Source organism: Mastigoproctus giganteus, chromosome 3, assembly GCF_048544385.1.
Source record: "Mastigoproctus giganteus isolate SK-2022 chromosome 3, ASM4854438v1, whole genome shotgun sequence".
Classification (NCBI taxonomy): Eukaryota; Metazoa; Arthropoda; class Arachnida; order Uropygi; family Thelyphonidae; genus Mastigoproctus; species Mastigoproctus giganteus.
The window spans coordinates 2,156,080-2,180,179 of record NC_143577.1 but is presented as its reverse complement, the minus strand read 5'-3'; the positions used below and the strand labels follow the sequence as shown (position 1 = coordinate 2,180,179).

The 24,100-nt window shown below is 37.3% G+C and overlaps 1 protein-coding gene across 1 annotated transcript in view; it reads left to right on the top strand.

Annotated features, from left to right (window-relative positions):
- Positions 1-24,100, top strand: part of AspRS-m (aspartyl-tRNA synthetase, mitochondrial) — a 166,706-nt gene that overhangs the window by 91,146 nt on the left and 51,460 nt on the right. The window contains exons 11-12 of the mRNA XM_090369824.1: positions 4,187-4,252; positions 19,505-19,657. Coding sequence (XP_090225950.1) covers positions 4,187-4,252; positions 19,505-19,657 — 219 coding nt within the window. The remainder of the gene's footprint in view (positions 1-4,186; positions 4,253-19,504; positions 19,658-24,100) is intronic.

Here is a 24,100-nt window from a genome sequence, read left to right as displayed (position 1 = left end):
AAATTAGGCAAATCACGACGGATCTTATGAGGTGCGGTTACCCCCAGAGGGTCATTGATGAATACAACAGAGAGGAAGAGCCCAATCGGGTAGTTCCGCCTGTACCGCTTACTACAGTGTATGTTCCCTACTATCCGGGCCTGTCAGATCGCATTGCGAGGATGCTTCGCGACTTTCAGACACGCTGTGTGCAGCTTCCGGGCCGGAAGTTGCACACAGTAGTGTCACAGGTCAAAGACCCCATTACTAGAGATTCTAGTAGTGGGGTCGTATATGAGATCACATGCCCGGATTGTGGGGAATGTTACGTGGGGGAGACAGGACGGCGTCTCAAGGACCATCTGGGGGAACATTCACGAGCGATATGGACCGCAGAGCTCAATAAATCTGCCATTGCCGAGCACTATTGGGAAAAACAACACCAGATCTCCCCCGACAACGCTGTCATCCTTGACCGGGCGCATAGATTCTGTGACCGCAAGTGGCTGGAAAGTCTGTGGATTGGATCCTCTGGTAACAATAGTATGAACAGAGACAGGGGCGTTAGGCTTCACCCCCTTTTTGAGGCGGTGGTTTTGGCCAGAGATAAACGTTTTAATTTTCCACGTCTCCAGACCACTTCCGGTTCTGGTACAAGTGAAAGGAATGCTGAGTATGCGCCTGGTCATCCGCGTGTGCCGTGAACCTGGTATTTAAGGATGTGTCGCTTAAATCTCACTATTACTGAGGAAGGAGGCAGACACCTCCGAAAGCTCTAATAGTGTTTTTTATCGTCTTTTTATCGCTTTTATATTTATATTTTAATGCATTTTAACATATTTACTTATTTTATTTTTGTTATAGTTTAGTTTTTTGTAAATAATTAAAAGTTTTTTGTAAATATTATTTTACAGTCTTTTCTATCATTTTATTTTATTTTATTTCATTATTCAATCAGTCATAAACGGTTGGTGTGTGTGTTTAAAATTGGTGGTAAAGCCATCATTCTTAACTGTACTAAAAGGCTGGTTGTCCTGAGCATCATTTTGCCAATTTTGTAGTGAATATTACTTGCCTTAGGATTATCAGTGTTCCATAACTAAACTTTACTTATATGCTGCACCAATGCTGTTTAATTAAACATGAAGGTCCCACACTTGGGTCATCTAATTGTGTCTTAACCTTAGTCTTCATATTGCCAATATACTTGGTTCCACTCACCTGGATGCTTGAAATGTAAATGTTTCATTAATGTTGATGTTCCATAGGATTTTGGATTTTTTCTGCCTTGTGATAAAAGTGAACCACATAATGTGCACACTCCTTTCATCTCATTGTCAGTTGATATTTCAAAAAAATCTCTAAACTGAACTCATTGTAAGGGTAAAAAAAATAAATATTAGCATTAGCATTATTTGAGGCATATGATGCAAGAAAGCAAGCTTATACAGCATCAGCCAAAAAAAAACTTTCCCATTTCACCCATCTGGTCACTCCAAATGTTTGTCCAGTTCAGAATTAAATTTATTTAAGCTATCAACTTCCACAACAACAGATGGAAGTCTGTTCCAGCAAATCAACCACCTGCTGGCTAAAGGCAAACTTCTGCACATCTATTCTACAACTGTCTTTCCTCAATTTGAATCTATGCCCTCTCAGGTTCTTAATCTGAGCAAGTGGAAGTACCCCATCAGCATTGAGCCTGCTCAAACCATTCAAAGCCTTATACAACTCAATATAAATAAACAATAACCAACTTTACTTGACTTAGGTTACGTGCAAACTGGCAAACCTTATAAAAGAGTGGGCACTTTGGTATTATAGCCAGGAGTTCCCTGGTTATGCATTGAAAAACAGTCAACACTAGCTATGCTATGCAGAGAATCTGCACATTATCAGTAACATATCAGTCTTTATGCACACAGTTGGGGACATGTCCTGTACGCTATAACCGATAAATTGGCTGAGTCCAAGAAAAACAAAGCACTCATCTTTACTGTGTCGCTTTCTTGTTGACTGTTTCTCTAATTCACCACTTTTGCTTGCTCTTTGTAACGTATATGTTCTCTTTCTACCTCTGTTTCTCTCCAATGTTCCACTTATGTCCTTATTGTTCAAGTATCGCAAACTGAAATAAAGACACTGGAGTAAAGATGCGCAGTGCAACTACCAGTTCACTCTGGTAGTTGCATTGGGTCCTTAAAAATGTAGGGTTCTTACTACCCAGTAATTACCCAGCCAGCACCTTGCATTTTTAAGGAACCGGTGCATCTCTAAAAATTTTATCTAGGTAACATAATAGATGTCACAGTTACTTATGCTAATTCCAATAAATTTATGTTTTTAATTTAGTAATGCAAATAATTGGGTAGGTAACTAATGAAACATTACAGGTTGTATATATGTGGATTATCTGGATAAAATACTGAAATGCTGTGGTATCCTGTAAATGTTTCATTAATGTTGATGTTCCATAGGATTTCTATATAATGGGTTCTATATAACCCATTATCTCCAATAATTAGTAATAATATAAAGAAATATAAACCAGAAATCCCCCCCACCCATTTTCTTGACAGTTTCTGAAACATTTTCCGAACTTGATGGCGTAATATGTAGAAAGCCACACAAAAGTATAATACTGTAAACTTGCTTTTAATGATTTTATATATACCACCTTATATCTTCAATGTTGAAGATATAAGGTGTTTGAAAGTATATTAATTATTAAATTATTAAAAAATATGCTACCACTTAACAACTTAACCATGATTTCCAGGGCAGTTGCAAACATGGGCAGGATGTTACACTCCCAGAATACCAAAATACTATCTTTATAGTGTTCATTCATATACTTTTAAATTTTGTTGACTATTTATTTCACCATTCTGGGCTATTTATGTTACCTGAGATTAGGAGCTGTCTATATCTATTCTAAATCTTCCCTAATTTCACCTACTTTCAACATACTATATATTCCAGTTTATAAGTTGATTTTTTTTTCATCTTGAAAATTCATACTTAATCATACATTTGGCATGTAAGTGGACCTTCTTTTCTTTAGGCATCTTTTGTATTTTGTTTACTGGTACAATTATGGCAAAACCTGTATTACTGTACTCTTTTAATTCAGTTCTTTCTGCTCTCTTTTGAATATCATAATGTCAACTTTTAATTAAAGTGTATAGTAAACTGTAAAGAAACTAGTAAGCATAGCACTCTCTTACATAGAAAATCAGGAAACAAATCCACAGACATATATGATGATGATGATGTGATGTCACCTCTATTGATGCTGTATTTGTATGTCAGAGGCTTTGATTATGCAACCAAGCCATCCTTGTTCCGTGTTTAGCACTGTACTACAAATTTGTTTCTCTATAAACAGTGCCTAAATGTGTAAACTTGTTTGCTATAAGAAATTGACAATCTTGAAAGTTTACTTTTCGAGAACACAAAAACTAAACCCGAAAATGTAACTCCCGATGAATTCTATGAACTATTTTTGACTGATGAGGATGAACAGATTCTTGTGCTTTAATAAGGGGAGGGCGCCTCCGTAGCCAGGTGGGAAGGAGCAGCAGTGCGTAGCACGCGCTTCTTGATTAGACCGGGGTTCGAGCCCGTCACCACCAAATACGGAGAATGTGGAAAGGTCAGGGAATGATCACCGCATATCCCGGAGCAATATGGCCTTAGTTGCTAATGCTCCTAAAAACCAAATAACAAACAACAAACAACAATAAGGGGAGAAACAATGTCTTTGTTTAAAAATAAATGTAATTTTAAATATATTGTTAATCCATGTCTTAAAAATACCTGTTTAAGGTGAAAATTCTAGCTTAGAATTTTGTACTCTGTGTCTAAGTCGACCTTAAAATTTTATACAATTTCTAGTGCTTTGATGGTCTATTTATATGGACAAATGTACAGAAAATACTAGACATTACACTGTGATCCCATGACCAAAAAATTTTAACATAAATTTGTCAAAAAAATTGCTTATCTAGAATTTTTTTTGTAACGTATATGTTACAAAAAAATGAATTTTTTAAAATTTTTTTGTAACATATGAAAAAAAACGTATACTGAATGTATAGAATACACAAATCTAATAATTTAGATGAATTGATATATAATCAAGGCAGTGTTAAATATGTGTGTATGTGCATGTGTATATATGTAATGTGTATCAATATCATTGCAGAAATATATCTCAAAGAATGCTATACAGAAATTGAAGCTGTTATCTAAGCAGTATTCTCCAAATGTGGTATGTTATACTTACTTATAAGTTATCCTTACAATACTTAATTTATTTTTGTCAGTACAGTAAACCCCCGCTATTCGCGGTATCTGTATTCGCAGTTTTGCTTATTCGCGATCGCTGATTTAATATAAAATGAAACCTAAAAAAATGTGAATTTTAAAGCGCCGTGAATATTTTTCGCCATAAAAAAACATGAGCGTGGCTAAAATTATCTTTCCCGGTCAAAACAGTGCTCAGTGGGTGGGGGAGAGGGGTGACAAAATCGCGAGCGTGGATATTTCTCGCTAATCCTTGTTCAGTATGTGTTATGCGCTTGTCATGGAAGGTTTCGTCGTTTGCTTTTAATTTATATGCTTATAAATTGAATAAATTTATCGATTTGTAAATTGATATGCTTACAAAAGTGATAAATCTACCGTTTTGCAGTGTAAAACAGACTTTTTCGAGTGTGTTAACGGAAGAAAGTGACTTTATTGTGGACAAGTTCTTTCTAACCCGTACAAAAATATGGCTACGAATAACAAGAGAAATGTGAAAATATCAAAGAAGGTGATGACATTAGCGAATAAAATTGAGTTATTAGACAAAATTTTTAATGGTGAAAGTGTCTCCTCAGTGGCAAAACATTATAAAATCAATGAGTCAACGGTACGATCAATCAAAAATTCGGAGGAAGAAATCCGCCGTAGTATCCGTGAAAACGCGCTGATTGCTTCAAAAATTTGCTCTGTAACTCGTGATGTTAAATTAGAAAAAATGGAAAAAGCTTTAAATCTGTGGATAGAAGACCGAACTCAAAATAAAATTCCGTTAAGTGCACTCATCATTCGTGAAAAGGCAAAACTCCTTTATCAACACTTTAGCGAAATGGTGATAGCATTGGCGGAATAAGTTTTTTTGCTATCAAAGGCGCTGGTTTGAAAGATTTGTTTGAAATTTCTAATAAATATTACATTTAATATTAAATTGTTTCTTGTTTTCATTTCAATGCCATATGCTTGCATTTAACTATGTACTGTCTATGTACATAGTCATATTATGAAGATACATATAATACATACATAGACAAAATTTTAGACTAGTTTTTCTTATATATTTCATACTTTGGAACAGAACCCGTTTATTACTATGGGAGCCATAACTCAGTATTCGTGTTTTCTGTATTCGCGACATTTCTCAGGAACGTAACCCCCGCTATTCGGGGGGGTTTACTATATTTAGTATTAGTAATGGCAAATGATGCAAAAAAGCAAGCTTATACAGAATCAGCAAAAAAAAAAAAAAAAAAAAAAAAAAAGAAAAGAGCCAGCACTTCCCATATCACCTGTCCATGCTTCTAACAGTTTTTGTCCAGTTCCTTGAATTTATTCAAAACACCTGCCTCTATAACACCAGATGGGAGTTTGTTCCAACAGTAAGCCACTTGGGACTGAAGGTATATTTAAAATCAGCACATTTTCTGTGTTATTCTGAAACTACAAAATTTATCTTTCCATAGTACAGGTAGTTCTCGACTTTATGAGTTAATTTGTTCCTAGCACGCGCTCGTAAAGCGAAAACTTGTAAAGCGGGAATTTATTTCCCAAAGACATAAGGTTAAAAATAGGGGTTACGTTCTCAACAATGAAATTAGTTAGCTAATTAGTTTGTTTAAACAATGATTGATTTATCCAAAGAAATGAAATCGTGGCCTGTAAAATCAAGCAAATTATAATAACAGAGAAATTATTTATGACTTACAAATGTTAAAGAATGTTTATTCTTCACATCATCATCGACTAAATGCACACTCGTTGATCACTCATTATTAGCTCGGCACTCGTTGGTTTGTTGCACAAGGAGTCATCTTCAGAAATGCTTCAAGAGGCGCTTGTTTCCAAGATAATCTTCTCTTTTAATTATAAATTTTACGATTGCATGCATAAGCATTTTTTAACAGCACACACAAATTGCAACTAACACGATTCGCATGGAGTGACAAGTTTAGGAAGAATAAAAAAAAGGAATGAAGAGAAGATTCTGAAAATTTATTTATGTTTTTTATATGATTGAAGATTTTAGTAATGGGGAAACACATTTCACCATAATAATGTAAAAAACCACACAATTCCAGCTATCGGTATTTTCACAAATGCAATAACATTGAGTTTACTGCCCATTTATAATTGCTTGCAGTAACAGGAAAGTGCAAATTGTTTTTATTGTTTTATGGTCGTGACCTCCAGAAATGTGTTTTTTAAAAATATCACAAAGCCGTTCAAAATTGATTCTTATAACAGAACATATGATAATGATGAAAGTGTAGTGCATTTTAACGATTTGAATATAATACAATTTACAAACCATGCTCACGACCTTTTATATGGCCTTAAGGTCATGCTCGTGACCTTAAAATTGACATTTTAGAGAGATAAATAGCTTATACAGTGAAAATTTCAACTTCCGAGATCTTGAAAAGAATTACCAAAAAGCACGTTATTGTGTTCACATTACAATATTTTAATGATACAATGGTGTTTCTGGGATGGATGGATTAAATCGTAAAGCGGGGTACACTGTACTGTATAGCTACGCACCTGGTTTGGAATGGGGTATTTATGAATGTTTAACATTCATTTTTTGCAATTAATGTTCATATTTCGATTTTGTTGATACTTGTGGTGAAAAAACTCATAAACCTGGGAACTCGTAAAGCGAGAACTGCCTGTATTAATTATTAGACACACTCATTTTCATTATAAAAATGTTATAATTATTTTACAGGTATGTCCCAGTACCTCCCATTTACTGCTTCCAGTGGGCTTCACCCAAAAGGATGTTAGGAGAGTTTTGAACAGAGAATTTTGCCAAGAAAGCCCCAGGTCCTGGTGGTATTTTTTCCACTTGTTCTCAAAACCTGTGCTCCAGAGCTTACTCCTGTTCTGTGTCGTATTTTTACATTTTTATTTTGATCCATCGGTGTTTTCCCCTTCTGCCCTTCTGCTTGGAAATTTTCTCATATCTAGCCAGTTCCTAAAGAGGGTGACAAGTCCTTCTCATCCAATTATTGTCTTATTGCACTTCTACTCCTAAATTAATGAAGAAATCTATTAACTGCCAAATCCTAAACTATCTAGAAGCCTTCCATCTGATCAATGATCGCCAGTAGGGATTCCATCAGTGTCGGTTCACTGGTGATATTCTGGCTTATGTTACCCGCCTATGAACAAATTTGTTGGAAAAGTTTCATGAAACTCAAGCAGTTGCTCTTGACATTTCAAAGGCTTTTGATCGTGTTTGGTATAAAGATCTGAATAAGTTTCCATCTTATGGTTTGCCAACTGTTTTTTGTAATTGGGTATCTGGTTTTCTCTAGCACCGCTTACTGTGCGTGATGGTAGCTGGCTCTCTGTCTTCTAACTTCACAAATGTAGGTGTTCTCCAAGTTTCAGTTCTTTCTCCCTTTCTTTTCCTCTTGTATATTAATGGCCTTCTTCCATTGACTGGAAATCCTATCCATAGTTTTACTGATTGCACATTGCATTCCACCTTTCGGTTTGAGAAACCTTGCCCTGCACAAATAGCTTCAACTTCTCAAATATGCACTATCAATTCTCTAAATGCTGATCTCGAGGTAATTCTCTAGTGGGGCAACTTAGTTGATTTCAATCCTTCTAAAATTCCATCTTATATTTCACAAAATGGATTCTTCTGCTCCTATGCTTATCTTCGATGACACTCAAATTTCTGGATAAGATCAGATATCTCTATTAGTGATTACCTTCATTTGTAATCTCTCTTGGCATAAGCACATCCCAAATATTGCCTTCTCTGCATCTAAAAAACCTGGGTTTTCTCTTTCGCTCTTGGCATTATTTTTCTTCCAAACAGCTGTTCTATCTGTACAAATCACAAATCCATCCTACCATGGAATATTATTCCCAAAAACCTCTCTCAGCCTTCTAGATTCCATTTCAAAAAAAGGCAGTTAGGTTTATCAATGATCCATCTCTAACAAAGTGTCTCTACCCTCTGCCTCATAGATGTTCTGTTTCTGCTGCATGCCTTTTCTATAGACACTTCCAAGGGCACTGTTCTTCTGAATTGACTTCTATATTCCTTTTCTCAACCAAACCAGTCCAAACACTGATACCGCAACCAATCAACATCATTTTATTGTCCAGCTTCAAACACAGAACCAACTTCTCTTATTTTTTCCTCTCTTCATATGTATTTCCTGAAAATTACAATCTACAGAAATTCAAGTGTAATATCAACAAGTATTTTCTTTCATCTTCTCAACCTTCAAGCCATGCACTGTACTAAGTACTATAGATTCTAATACCTCCTGTGCTTGGAGGTTTCATAAAAAAAATAAAAAAGTCTGTATCTATATTTTTCTTTCAAGATCTCTCTTGTTTTTGCCGAAACCCAGGAAATTCTTGCAGTGGCAAAATGGACTCCATCATTAGTATTATTACATATATAAGTGCCCTATCAAAATAGTAGAAATTTTGATAGGGCACTATCAAAATTTGGATTTTCTAATATAGGTGCACTTTCTATCATACCTGAGTTGAGTATGATAGAAATATATCAAAATATAGAAATATATCACTTAGCAATATATAAAAATGGGTTACATATAAGTACATTCATGCTAATTTGTTAAAAATATCTCAATGTTGGATAAGAATAGGTTTTCATTTTAATATATATCTCCTCTTTTTCCATAGATCAGGGGTTGTCAACCTTTTAATACCTACTGCCCATTTTTGTATCTTTGTTGATGGTAAAATTTCCTTACCGCCCACTGGTGCCACAGTAACTCAATTTAGCGCAAGTGCGAAGTAATTTTTAGAGGGGAGAGTTTGTTAAAAATATGTACATGAATTTATCTTTTTATTTATGTATGTTTAAATTTAATGAATTTCTGCATCTCCATCAATACAGTGCCTACTAGTGCGGGAGCTGATTAAATTGAAGAAAAGGAAAGTTAATTGAGAAAACAATAAAGTTTGAATATCTTCAAAAAGGCCTCTAAGGTTGGGAGAATGATTCATATCACAAATTTAAACAAGTACACCAACCGTTTAACTATAATAATTTAATACTGAAAATTATAAAATGTACCAGACAATACAGTACTGTAAAATAATATTTACAAAAACTGACTTACAAAATGAAATGTAATATGAAATTTTAAAATGCAATAAAATATAATAAATGTTAAAAGCGATAAAACAATGATTGTAGCTTTCGGGGGCATCCGCCTCCTTTCTCAACAACAATGATGTTTAGGCAACACATCCTTAAATATCAGGTTCACGGCACACTTGGCTGACCAGGCGCATGCTCAGTATTTCTTCCATGTGAACCAGAACTGGAAGTGGCTCTGGAGCATGGAAACGCAAAGCACTTCTCTTTTGCAAGGACCACAGCCTCCAGAAAGGGGTGGAGCCGAACACCCCTGTCCCTATTCATACCATTGTTTTCGGACGAGCCAATCCAAAAACTCTCCAGCCACTTACAGTCCCAGAACCTATGCACCCGGTCAAGGATGACAGCATTCAGTGGGGAGATCTGGTGTTGTTTTTCCCAATAATGCTCAGCAATGGCGGATTTATTAAACTCTGCGGTATGTATGGCTCGCATGTGCTCCCCCAGATGGTCTTTTAGTCGCCATCCTATCTCCCCCACATAACATTCCCCACAATCCGGGCATTTGATCTCATATACGACCCCACTACTGGAATCCCCAGTAATGGGGTCTTTGACCTGTGACACCACTGTGAGCAACCTCCGGCCCAGAAGATGCACACAGCGTGCCTGAAAGTCACGAAGCATCCTTGCAATACGATCTGACAAGCCCGGATAGTAGGGAATATAAACTGTGGTAACTGGAACGGACGGTGTTCCATGATTAGGCTCCACATCTCTATTATATTTATCAATGACCCTCTGGGGATAACCGTATTTTATAAGATCTGCCCTAACTTGCCCAATTTCTCTCTCTCTCTGTCTCCTCAGAGGTACTACAATTTGTCTTAACCCTATCCAAAAGTGCCCTGGCAACACTATTTTTATGCTGCGCAGTCTGTGCTGACCTATACACATAAGTGCCCAAAAGTGCCCTGGCAACACTATTTTTATGCTGCACAGTCTGTGCTGACCTGTACACATTGGTTTCCTAAAAACTGTACTCCTAAGCCTGTAGCCTTCTCTGTACACCATTATATCCGGGAATGGGAGGAACCATTCACTTCTACCTCTGAGGTAAACTGTATAAAAGGAGAGAAACCATTGAGTAAACTAACTACATCCTCTTTTCTTCCCTTTTGTACCAAAGTGAACGTGTGATCCACGTATCTCTTCAATTTGCACTTAGGGAACTCCAAACTTGTAAAAACCCTATTCTCTAACTCTTCCATTGCTAGGTTTGCGACAATAGCGCTGATAGAAGAACCCATAGCTGTGCCGTGAACCTGCTTGTACATCACTCCTTTATATACCAAAGTGGTACTCGAAAGACATAATTCTACGCCACAGCATATATCCTCCACACTTTGGTGCGATCTAGTACTAAGGGTATCATCTTTTTGTAGTGCCACCTTTACACATTCCACCCCATGGGCTATGGGAATACAAGTAAATAATGACACTACATCTCACAACATCATTATCTCATTCTCCCCTACATTTTGGTTTGCACATTTATTTGAATGGTAGGATTGCACATTTATATAAGCTGAGGCACATTACCAAATTCAATACATTATTAGAAGGACAGGCTAATATGTATAGGGTTAATAATTCTAATTTCATTCAGAATCTACAAGTAGTAGTAGTGGCATGTGATACAAGAAAGCAAGTGTATGAGCTTATGCAGCATCAGCCAAAAAAAAAAATCACACCATTCCCTCCAAATGCCTGTCCAGTTCCTCCTTAAATTTATTCAACCTATCAACTTCCACAACGACAGATGGAAGTTTGTTCCAGCAATTTACCACCCGCTGGCTAAAGGCAAATTTGCGCACATCTATTCTACATCTGTCTTTTCTTAATTTGAATTTATGCCCCCTTAGGTTCATAATCTGAACAAGTGGAAGGATCCCATCAGAATTCAGCATGCTCAACCCATTCAAGGCCTTATACACCTCAAACAGATCACCGCGCAGGTGCCTAGTCTCCAGCCACTGCAATTTGCAGAACTTAAGCCTTTCTTGATAAGAGGATCCCTTCATTCCCCTCACCAATCTTGTTGCCCTTCTCTGTACACACTCAAGTAAATCTACATTCTTCCTAAAATGAGGCCTCCAGACCTGTACGCAGTACTCAAGGTGTGGCCTGACCATTGCCTTATACAGAGGGATAATCACCTCCTTTTCCCTGCTAGCAAAATTCCTATATATCATTGACAAAACCCCATGACCTGCCCTGGCAGCCTGTCTGCATTGCTCAGAAAACTTCATATCTGCCTGCACAATTACTCCTAGGTCTTTTTCATTTTCTACCACCTTAAGTGTAGTACCACATAGTTGGTACGTTTCTCTGGGGTTACTTCTACCCATATGCAGTACTTTGCATTTGTCAAGGTTAAACTTCAGTTGCCACTTCTTAACCCATCAGCCCAAATTATCTAGATCCTGTTGCAGTAGCACACTGCCATTACTGTCATTAACAACCCTGCCAACCTTTGTATCATCTGCAAACTTCGACATTAAGCCTGATATACCTTCATCAATATCATTGATAAATATACAAAACAACAGTGGACCCAACACCGAACCCTGTGGGACTCCACTAATAACATTAGTCCACGAAGAGTAGCTTCCATTGATTACCACCCTCTGTCTTCTCCCACTTAACCATACTTTTATCCATTGTAGCAACTTACCCTTAATACCATTCTGCTCTAATTGTACAATAGTCTTTCATGCGCAACAGTGTCAAAAGCTTTCCTGATATCCAAATATATGATATCAAAATTATTTTTTGCATCCAGTTCCTTTGTAACCACATCATAATATCCTATCATTGTCAGACAAGACTTTCCCTTAACAAACCCATGCTGTGTCTGAATTATTGCTGCAGCCTTGTCTAGATGATCCTGTAATGCATCTTTAACCACTGACTCCATTATTTTGCCCGGAACAGAAGTTAAACTAACTGGTCTGTAATTACTCGTGTCACCCTTCGATCCACCTTTGTGAATTGGGGATACATTTGCACATCTCCAGTCTGTGGGAAACTCCCCTGAGTCCAAGGATGCTCTCATAATTATGGCTAAGGGTTTGCTTAGTTGCTTTGCCGCCTCCTTTAATATAACTGGATAGATCCCATCCACCCCAGGTGCTTTTCTTATGTTTAACTTCAACAATTTCTCCTCCACTTTGCTCTCGGTTATTACAAAATCACTTAGCTCCCTGTTAGAGGAGAAGACTAATGTTACTTAAGGTGATGCACCTTTTTAAGGTGCATCACTTGGGTACCTACCCACTCACTGAAGAAGGGCCAAATAGCCCTGAAACAGTGCTGTCTGGGTGGTGGTACCTATCTGAGAATAAGTAACATTAGTCTTCTCCTTAGGTGAAGCGTTACTTATTCGAAGTAGTGCAATATCATGGCAACTCGTTGTGAAGGTATTCACAATATGAGATATAACCTAAAACGATGCCACCTTAAAAATTTTCTGTTTATTCAGAAATGGCTGTGTATTATGATGCTAAGCACTTTATATACATAGTCTAAATTTGTTCGCAGCTTGAGGCTCTAGCCCTAAATGCGCCTTAGTCTAAATACATCATACACCATCAGGCATCTCTCATATTGTGGAGTTATACTTCATAACTGTTTTTGCCATCATTGCATCACTTGGGTACCTACCCACTCACTGAAGAAGGGCCAAATAGCCCTGAAACAGTGCTGTCTGGGTGGTGGTACCTATCTGAGAATAAGTAACATTAGTCTTCTCCTTAGGTGAAGCGTTACTTATTCGAAGTAGTGCAATATCATGGCAACTCGTTGTGAAGGTATTCACAATATGAGATATAACCTAAAACGATGCCACCTTAAAAATTTTCTGTTTATTCAGAAATGGCTGTGTATTATGATGCTAAGCACTTTATTATATACATAGTCTAAATTTGTTCGCAGCTTGAGGCTCTAGCCCTAAATGCGCCTTAGTCTAAATACATCATACACCATCAGGCATCTCTCATATTGTGGAGTTATACTTCATAACTGTTTTTGCCATCATTGCATCACTTGGGTACCTACCCACTCACTGAAGAAGGGCCAAATAGCCCTGAAACAGTGCTGTCTGGGTGGTGGTACCTATCTGAGAATAAGTAACATTAGTCTTTCTCCTTAGGTGAAGCGTTACTTATTCGAAGTAGTGCAATATCATGGCAACTCGTTGTGAAGGTATTCACAATATGAGATATAACCTAAAACGATGCCACCTTAAAAATTTTCTGTTTATTCAGAAATGGCTGTGTATTATGATGCTAAGCACTTTATTATATACATAGTCTAAATTTGTTCGCAGCTTGAGGCTCTAGCCCTAAATGCGCCTTAGTCTAAATACATCATACACCATCAGGCATCTCTCATATTGTGGAGTTATACTTCATAACTGTTTTTGCCATCATTGCATCACTTGGGTACCTACCCACTCACTGAAGAAGGGCCAAATAGCCCTGAAACAGTGCTGTCTGGGTGGTGGTACCTATCTGAGAATAAGTAACATTAGTCTTCTCCTTAGGTGAAGCGTTACTTATTCGAAGTAGTGCCATATCATGGCAACTCGTTGTGAGGGTATTCACAATATGAGATATAACCTAAAACGATGCCACCTTAAAAATTTTCTGTTTATTCAGAAATGGCTGTGTATTATGATGCTAAGCACTTTATATACATAGTCTAAATTTGTTCGCAGCTTGAGGCTCTAGCCCTAAATGCGCCTTAGTCTAAATACATCATACACCATCAGGCATCTCTCATATTGTGGAGTTATACTTCATAACTGTTTTTGCCATCATTGCATCACTTGGGTACCTACCCACTCACTGAAGAAGGGCCAAATAGCCCTGAAACAGTGCTGTCTGGGTGGTGGTACCTATCTGAGAATAAGTAACATTAGTCTTCTCCTTAGGTGAAGCGTTACTTATTCGAAGTAGTGCAATATCATGGCAACTCGTTGTGAAGGTATTCACAATATGAGATATAACCTAAAACGATGCCACCTTAAAAATTTTCTGTTTATTCAGAAATGGCTGTGTATTATGATGCTAAGCACTTTATTATATACATAGTCTAAATTTGTTCGCAGCTTGAGGCTCTAGCCCTAAATGCGCCTTAGTCTAAATACATCATACACCATCAGGCATCTCTCATATTGTGGAGTTATACTTCATAACTGTTTTTGCCATCATTGCATCACTTGGGTACCTACCCACTCACTGAAGAAGGGCCAAATAGCCCTGAAACAGTGCTGTCTGGGTGGTGGTACCTATCTGAGAATAAGTAACATTAGTCTTCTCCTTAGGTGAAGCGTTACTTATTCGAAGTAGTGCAATATCATGGCAACTCGTTGTGAAGGTATTCACAATATGAGATATAACCTAAAACGATGCCACCTTAAAAATTTTCTGTTTATTCAGAAATTTCTGTGTATTATGATGCTAAGCACTTTATATACATAGTCTAAATTTGTTCGCAGCTTGAGGCTCTAGCCCTAAATGCGCCTTAGTCTAAATTTTACTCTAATGTACCGGTAAGTTGTCGATTTTTTTCGTTTTTTCCGTTTTAATTTCTGGAGGGTATCATACAGAAGTGTTCTACGTACTATATTGAGGTAAACTCCTCTTATTATTTTACTAAGAGTTTATATAAGTAAAAAATCCTTGCTGTTTTTCTTAGCATCTTTTGCCAAGGATTTCTCGTAATCTGCCTTCGCCTGCCTAACCTCCTTTGTGACCTGATTATAGACTAGTTTATATATGCAATATGCTTCTGAGTTGCTTGATAATTTATATGCATCCCATGCATTTTTCTTCCCTGTTAAGAGTGTCATTAGTTCATTAGATAACCATGTTGTTAGATGTGGTGTCATTATTTACTTGTATTCCCATAGCCCATGTGGTGGAATGTGTAAAGGTGGCACTACAAAAATGGTGTTTTTTTTTTTTTTTTTTGGCTGATGCTGCATAAGCTCATACACTTGCTTTCTTGCATCACATGCCACTACTACTACTTGTAGATTCGGAATGAAATTAGAATTATTAACCCTATACATATTTGCCTGTTCTTCTAATAATGTATTGAATTTGCTAATGTGCCTCAGCTTATATAAATGTGCAATCCTACCAATCAAATAAATGTGCAAACCAAAATGTAGGGGAGAATGAGATAATGATGTTGTTAGATGTTGTGTCATTATTTACTTGTATTCCCATAGCCCATGGGGTGGAATGTGTAAAGGTGGCACTACAAAAAGATGATACCCTAAGTACTAGATCGCACCTAAGTGTGGAGGATATATGCTGTGGCGTAGAATTATGTCTTTCGAGTACCACTTTGGTATATAAAGGAGTGATGTACAAGCAGGTTCACGGCACAGCTATGGGTTCTCCTATCAGCGCTATTGTCGCAAACCTAGCAATGGAAGAGTTAGAGAATAGGGTTTTCGTACCAAAGTGACACATTCACTTTGGTACAAAAGGGGAGAGAAGAGGATGTAGTTAGTTTTCTCAATGGTTTCTCTCCTTTTATACAGTTTACCTCAGAGGTAGAAGTGAATGGTTCCCTCCCATTCCTGGATATAATGGTGTACAGAGAAGGCTCCAGGCTTAGGAGTATTTTTAGGAAACCAATATGTAGGAGCCAGTACACCCATTATAGGTCAGCACAGACTGCGCAGCATAAAAATAGTGTTGCCAGGGCACTTTTGGGTAGGGTTAGGACACATTGTAGTACCTCTGAGGAGACAGAGAGAGAGAAATTGGGCAAGTTAGGGCAGACCTTATAAAATGCGGTTACCCCCAGAGGGTCATTGATAAATATAATAGAGATGTGGAGCCTAATCATGGAACACCATCCGTTCCAGTTACCACAGTTTATATTCTCTGCTATCCGGGCTTGTCAGATCATATTGCAAGGATGCTCGTGACTTTCAGGCACACTGTGTGCAGCTTCCAGGCCGGAGGTTGCACGCAGTGGTGTCACAGGTCAAAGACCCCATTACTGGGAATTCCAGTAGTGGGGTCGTATATGAGATCAAATGCCCGGATTGTGGGGAATGTTATGTGGGGGAGACAGCACGGCGACTAAGATACCGTCTGGGGGAGCACATGCGAGCCATACAGACCGCAGAGTTTAATAAGTCCGCCATTGCTGAGAGCATTATTGGGAAAAACAAAACCAGGTCTCCCCAGTGAATGCTGTCATCCTTGACCGGGTGCATAGGTGCTGGGACCGTAAGTGGCTGGAGAGTTTGTGGATTGGCTCGTCCGAAAACAATAGTATGAATAGCGACAGGGGTGTTCGGCTCCACCCCCTTCTGGAGGCTGTGGTCCTTGCAAAAGACGAGCACTTTGCCTTTTTCACGCTCCCAAGCCAGTTCCGGTTCTGGTTCACATGGAAGAAATACTGAGCATGCACCAGATCAGCCACGTGTGCTGTGAACCTGATATTTAAGGATGTGTTGCCTAAACATCATTGTTGTTGAGAAAGGAGGCGGATGACCCCCGAAAGCTACAATCATTGTTTTATCGCTTTTAACCTTTATTATATTTTATTGCATTTTAAAATTTCATTCTATATTTTATTTTGTAAGTCAGTTTTTGTAAATATTATTTTACAGTACTGCATCGTCTGGTACATTTTATAATTTTCAGTATTAAATTATTATAGTTAAACAGTTGGTGTACTTGTTTAAATTTGTGATATAAGTTTATTGAAATTACCCTTTAATTAATGATTAATGAGATCCTTGAGGCTGATGCTGCGAGACTAAATATTTGATATCTGGTTCAATTCTTGTAAGGAACAAATGAAGGTCTCCTCGTTTCTTTTGCTATGGAGCTCATTCGTTGCTCCCTCGTCCACGAGTACATTTCAAGAAGTGTCCGGTGAATTATTATCTATATTCAAAGATTAGAGATGGAATTCAAAAGTAAATTGCAAAAGCATATTTTAAAAAGTCAAACTCACGAAGTTGTTAGCAATGTATTCGATATATGGAGGAAGAACAAAATTTGTAACAACAGACAAAAACCCCCACCACCTACCATAAAAGCTTGAATCGCCCACTAGTGGGCAGTAGGGACCAGGTTGACGACCACTGCCATAGATGGTCATCATCTTGATTTCACATATGCAGAGGTACATGTTGTTGATTGTAATTAATTTTGTATTGTATTTTTTTTAAAATGTCACTTTTTGAAAAAAAATCTATAAAATTTTCCTTTTAGTGATTGTAAATATGATTGTTAAATCTTATGCTACAAAAACCTTACCTACAGGTAGTATATTTGAATGGTACAAGTGTCTCAAAGATGCCTCTAACATCATTGAGAATGATATAGAGGGTGGGAGATCTTTCATGTCAATAAATGATGAATTTGTCTCCTATGTTTGAAGCATTATTTGAGGATTTGAAATTTAGCATCTCAAGCTGGAATATAAAATAGTTGCCAAACCATCATGTCAGATTTTTTAACTGTGTAGCAGGCATACTTTATACAATTTGCACACCAAAAACAGAAAAGGTGCGACCTTACTGTAGGACCATGTGGTAAATTACTAAGCCTTATGAGCAAAGAAAACACTAAACCACATAAATGGCAGCAAATTCCTGATGTAGTTAAGAGAAATTTGTTAGGTGTGATTCTGTTCCTTTTTACCAAGCTGCCTAATATTCAAAATAAAATAAAATAAAATAAGAAAAGACAAAGGAGACATATGCCGACACTCACCAAAGAATGAGTGCCACTTTTATAATGAATAGATTAATAGAAATCAGGAACTCACATGCAGTACCTCTTCAAAGGTACATCAGCACTCATGAACTTCAAAAAGTGCTGATGTTTGTTTCGTATTTCAGCTATTAGTTACTGTCCAGTAAAATATCAATGGATGTCCCTATATGACCCCCGACATCAGATAGAAAATAGCAAACAGAACTCAAAAAATTACCATTTAATTAAATCATAATAAGGATATAACATAACTAAATTAAAGTTAAATGATTAATTACTGCAAATCAAATGATAGAGTAAATTAAAATATAATGAGAAAAACATAATGAAAGGGAAGTATAGCAGGTAATTCATCAATTTAGCGTAACAATACCATATCTGTTTCCACTAAGGTCCTGTGAATCAACAATACTCATCATTACAGCCAACACAATGGAAACATCACCCACCCATTATGATCTTTTACAAGAGTAACACCCTCTAAAACACTGCTAAGGCATTAAAATAATGCCAAACATCAACTGGGAGTGACTCCCGACTAAATCAACTGGGAGTCGCTCCCGGTTGGATCACTTCATCCCCAGAGCACATAACAAGTACATCTACTCATAGTCTGCCCTATGCCTTACCACATCTAGGGCTTGGCCATAGATTCCATTCAGAAGAGGGCAGTTAAGTTAATTAACGACTCATCTTTAACAGAGTCTCTCCACTTGCTGTCTCATAGACGTACTGTTTCTGCTGCATGCCTTTTCTACAGATACTTCCATGGGCACTGTTCTTCTGAATTGGCATCTTTAATTCCCGCTTTCTCTTTCAAAACAGTTCGAACACATGCCACCACCAGCGAACATCAATTTACTGTCCAACTTCAAACTCAGAACCAACTTTTCATCTTCCTCGTTTGGCCGCACTTGATTAGACTGGGGTTCCAGCCCGTGACCACCAAATACGGAGGATGCGGAAAAGTCAGGGAATGACCACCGCATATCCCTGGAGCAATATGGCCTTAGTTGCTAATGCTCCAACAAAACAACCACTAGATGTACTATCTTTCAAAAAAACATTGTATACAGGATTGAGCCAAAGAATTTTTGTACTTCCAAATTAATTTCTCTATATGGTATGATATTTTTGACCATTAGCATTATTGAAACATCTGTACTGAGGTTTTTTTTTTTATAATAAAATCTAACAATAAATACTATGTAAAGCAGTTTACTATTGAAGTTCACTTATTCGATTTAGTAAGCTTTCTTTGTTTTTTAATAATGCTTTCACTTGATTTCATTAGGACTTTTTAGAGATCCACATCATGCCTGACTTTACTTGGAAGTCCATCTTAACCAAACATGTGCCACTTGATATACAAAAGATGGTCAGCCATGAACTGCTTGCTAAAGACAGTGATTTGATGTTATTAAGTGCAGGACATACAGAGTTTGTGGTAAGTTTCAGATATCTTTATTACAAATGCAATATTCCCTTCATAGCAAACAATGGTCAGTAAATTCACAAATACTTACAAAATAAACAAAGGGTAAAATGAATATAAAACAAATAACCTAGGTAATGTACATACAATATTAAATACATATAGTAAACTCTGAATGGGCACAAATTGAATTACGGCTGCAAGGCATCAAGCTGTCTCACTGTTGCGGGGGGGATATTGTTTCAGTTCCTGTTTCATTTCTGAGCAGTGGGACCTGTTTGCAGTTTGCAACAAATACAAGACCCAATGCTTACACCAGGAGAAGCATTTAACAAGGAGATTTAAATACAGCCTTTGTTTCAGGATGCATTTATCTGAGCAGTTCCTACTTACTAAATGTTTGTGGGTTTGGTTCTAAGTCTGGACTTGAAAGATTCCCCAGTCAACTATTTCCCATATATCTGGCAGTAGAAAATTTGCCTACAAATAATGTCACTGTGCAAGTGAGCCTCTTCTCCATGTCCATATCTAGGACCCCTTACCAAACTGAGATCATAGACCATGCCTGTTACATTTGGGAGGAGGAGATCCTTCCAGAATAATGACCAAAACTCAACAATCAACAGTGTTTTTCATATGGAAATTAAAGATAAGGCTCAGAATTCAGATTTAAGGTTCAGATTTCAGAAATTATGTTAAATCTTAGTTTAAATCACATTTCCCAGCTGGAACATGTTGGAATCACATTTTAGATTAAAGCATAATCTTTCATGAAGGAAGAATATTGTTTAGCTAGATGTCAATTTCTCATCCTTCTACACTTTTAAGTGGTTGGGTCAATGTGGTAGGTAAAACAAAATTTGGTTGTATACTTCCTATACTGAGGATTTGGATACTGTCATTTACAGACATTATAACAATCACTGATTGTTTGAGGAAATAAACCATGTTGGCTGATTTTTCCTGGGTTAATCTATAGTCTAGCATTTGTAGGTAAGCACTTAAATGTGCTATGGTGTTTTCAATTTTTCCATGATTTTCTGTACTGATGCCTTATGAAATCATGACCATTACTTATGCTTACCTTGCCACATAAGTGACATTGTTCTCTCAGTTACCAGAAAAAAAGTGAGTAATAATGTTTGCTAATTGGATGCAATGGGCCCAAACCGAACCCTGGGGGACTCCACTAATAACATTAGTCCATGAAGCAGCATCCATTGATTACCACTCTCTGCCTCCTCCCACCCAACCATCCCTTTATCCATAGCTGCAACTTGCCCTTAATGCCATACTGCTCCAGTTTGTGTAGTAGTCTTCCATGTGCAACAGTATCAAAAGCTTATAAACCTGGTAATGAAATCTAACAAGTTATCAGGACTGAGCAGTGTAGGATGTTGCTGATAAATTTTGGATAGTGATTAGCACCTTCCCCCTAATATCAGTATTAGAATGTCTAAATGATGTAAGGAAGCAGAATTTAATGCAGAATATAATGGTATATTAAGAAGTTCTATCAATTAATTAAGGAAGCAGAATTTTTATGATGCATCTGCCAAAAAAAAAAAAAAAAAAACCCTCCCAATCACTCGTATACTTTTAATGAAAACACTTCACCCATAGGGTTTAGAATCTATTTATTACTAATACAGACTAACAATCATACTCATACATTTGTGGATGTTTTCTCCTCCATTTCTTATTTGAATTAGTTAATTCCCAGTGATTGCAATCCTGCACTTGCAACAAAACTTAAAAACTGAAGGACCAAACGGACAAAGTTTGGTCTGATTAGGCAAATTTTAATTTTTCTAATCTAAAAGTTTGTAGATTGGAAAATTTATAATTTGTCTAATCCTTAAATTTATTTAAACTGTCCACTTCCATAACACCAGATGAAAGTTTATTCCAAATAACGGTTACTCTTTGTCTGAAAGCAAATTTTCGTACATCTCTCCTACAGCCATCTCTTTTAAATTAAAGTTTATGTTCTCGAGTGTGTGTGTGTGTTTCTTGTCTGCAAGAAAGTAAGGACATCAGCATTTAGTTTATTTAATCCATAAACACTTCAATTAGGTCTCCTCACTGGTGCCTAGTTTACACATGCTACAATTTGCAGAAATTGAGTCATGTATCAGAATGGGATGCAGAAGATTTAAAAGAGTAATCCAACCAGGGAAAAGAAAAATAGAAATCGCACAGATCAGCTCATTCTATTTTTAATTTCTGTAATGCCAAACAACACAATGCTAAGAATTACCATGAGAGAGGCTCCATTAGAATATTTGTGATTTGAGTTCCTAATGGATCACTGACATTGACATACTTTGAAGAGTTGCTGGTGAGAAAAAGTCAAAAGTTTTTATTGTAGTCAGAGTTTTTTAATATATTAATGGCTTTGTTGTTGACTACTTGTATGATTTGTGGGTTTTGGATATTTCAGAAACTGTTATCTAAATTGGTTAAAAAATCAAGGATTGGAATTTGGTGCTTATTTAAAATCAGGGCCTTTGCTTAGAACTTCCATTTGTATAATTGAGAGGTTTTTATCACTAAGATTGATTACTGCCGGAGGTAAACTGTGTTCATCATTCTTATGTGTCAGTTTTTTTTTGTTTTTTTTTCTCTTATTACAGTTGAGGTTATTGTTGTCATTATCAGTGAGGTTTAAGATTGTGAACTTCCTTTCAAACAATATGGGTAGAAGTAACCCCGGAGAAACGTACCAACTGTGTGGTGCTACACTTAAGGTGGTAGAAAATGAAAAAGACCTGGGAGTAACTGTACAGTCAGATATGAAGTTTTCTGAGCAATGCAGACAGGCTGCCAGGGCAGGTCATTGGGTTTTGTCAATGATATATAGGAATTTTGCTAGCAGGGAGAAGGAGGTGATTGTCCCTCTGTATAAGGCAATGGTCAGGCCACGCCTTGAGTACTGCATACAGGTCTGGAGGCCTCATTTTAGGAAGGATATAGATTTACTTCAGCGTGTACAGAGAAGGGCAACAAGATTGGTGAGGGGAATGAAGGGATCCTCTTACCAAGAGAGGCTTAAGTTCTGCAAATTGCAGTGGCTGGAGACTAGGCACCTGCGCGGTGATCTAATTGAGGTGTATAAGGCCTTGAATGGGTTCAGCATGCTGAATTCTTCCACTTGTTCAGATTACGAACCTAAGGGGGCATAAATTCAAATTAAGAAAGGACAGATGTAGAATAGATGTGCGGAAATTTGCCTTTAGCCAGCGGGTGGTTAATTGCTGGAACAAACTTCCATCTGTCGTTGTGGAAGTTGATAGGTTGAATAAATTTAAGGAAGAACTGGACAGGCATTTGGAGGGAATGGTGTGATTTTTTTTTTTTTTTTTTTGGCTGATGCTGCATAAGCTCATACACTTGCTTTCTTGCATCACATGCCACTACTACTACTGAAAACAAGCTGGCTTTAATGCTTTGTGCTTTCCCCCAATTGGTAATGCTTCCTGGCTTTGTGACATTGATGCACTGTCTGAAGTCAAATTGCGTGACACATACCATCTATTGTTGAAGCATGCTGTTTTTAAATTTACATTTTGCTGGCCAACAGGTCTAAAGGTAGTTTTGGTTTCAAAAATTAATTAAAAAAGGGTTAATATAGAACATGGATTTTTCAGTTGTATTCAGAAAAGACTGAAAATAAAGGTGGCAACCAAAAAAATTAAGTTTTTGAATTATTTTTTTTTGCTGATTTTTAAAATTTTTGTGTGCACAGAGGAATTTCAATTTTTCACACTCCTAATTGTAGGTTAACAATATATTATGCGCTAAAGGAGGAGTACAGAACTCAGTACATAATACCCACCACAGGAAGGGTGCCGGGGGTTGCTCACAGCAACAGGTTGTTAACTGCCACCCCTCTGAGTGCACATGTACAGAAAGTGAACTTCAACTGTTAGCTTCTGGAGCATTATTCTGCTCTTTAATAAATAAAATTCGTAGTGTAATCTTGTCCTTTGCCTTTTTTTGGCTGATGCTGCATAAGCTGATACACTTGCTTTCTTGCGTCACATGCCACTACTACTACTACTACTATTAGTAGTTCTCTTTTCTCTTATATTATTGATTTTGATACTGAGTAAGTGTTCAAAGTTGTCAAAAAGGGCGCCTCTGTAGCCAGGTGGGAAGGAGCAGCAGTGCGTAGTACACGCTTCTTGATTAGACCGGGGTTCGAGCCCGTCACCACCAAATACGGAGGATGCGGAAAGGTCAGGGAATGACCACCGCATATCCCGGAGCAATATGGCCTTAGTTGCTAATGCTCCTAAAAACCAAATAACAACAATTGTCAAAAAGAGTATGGTGCTAACGTCCATGGCAAGTTTCATGATTTCTTTTGCCACATTGCTAAAATTGTCCTTAAGTGTCTGATTACACAGTTTAGTATGCTATATTCTGTTGATGCTATTATTTGTGCTTATC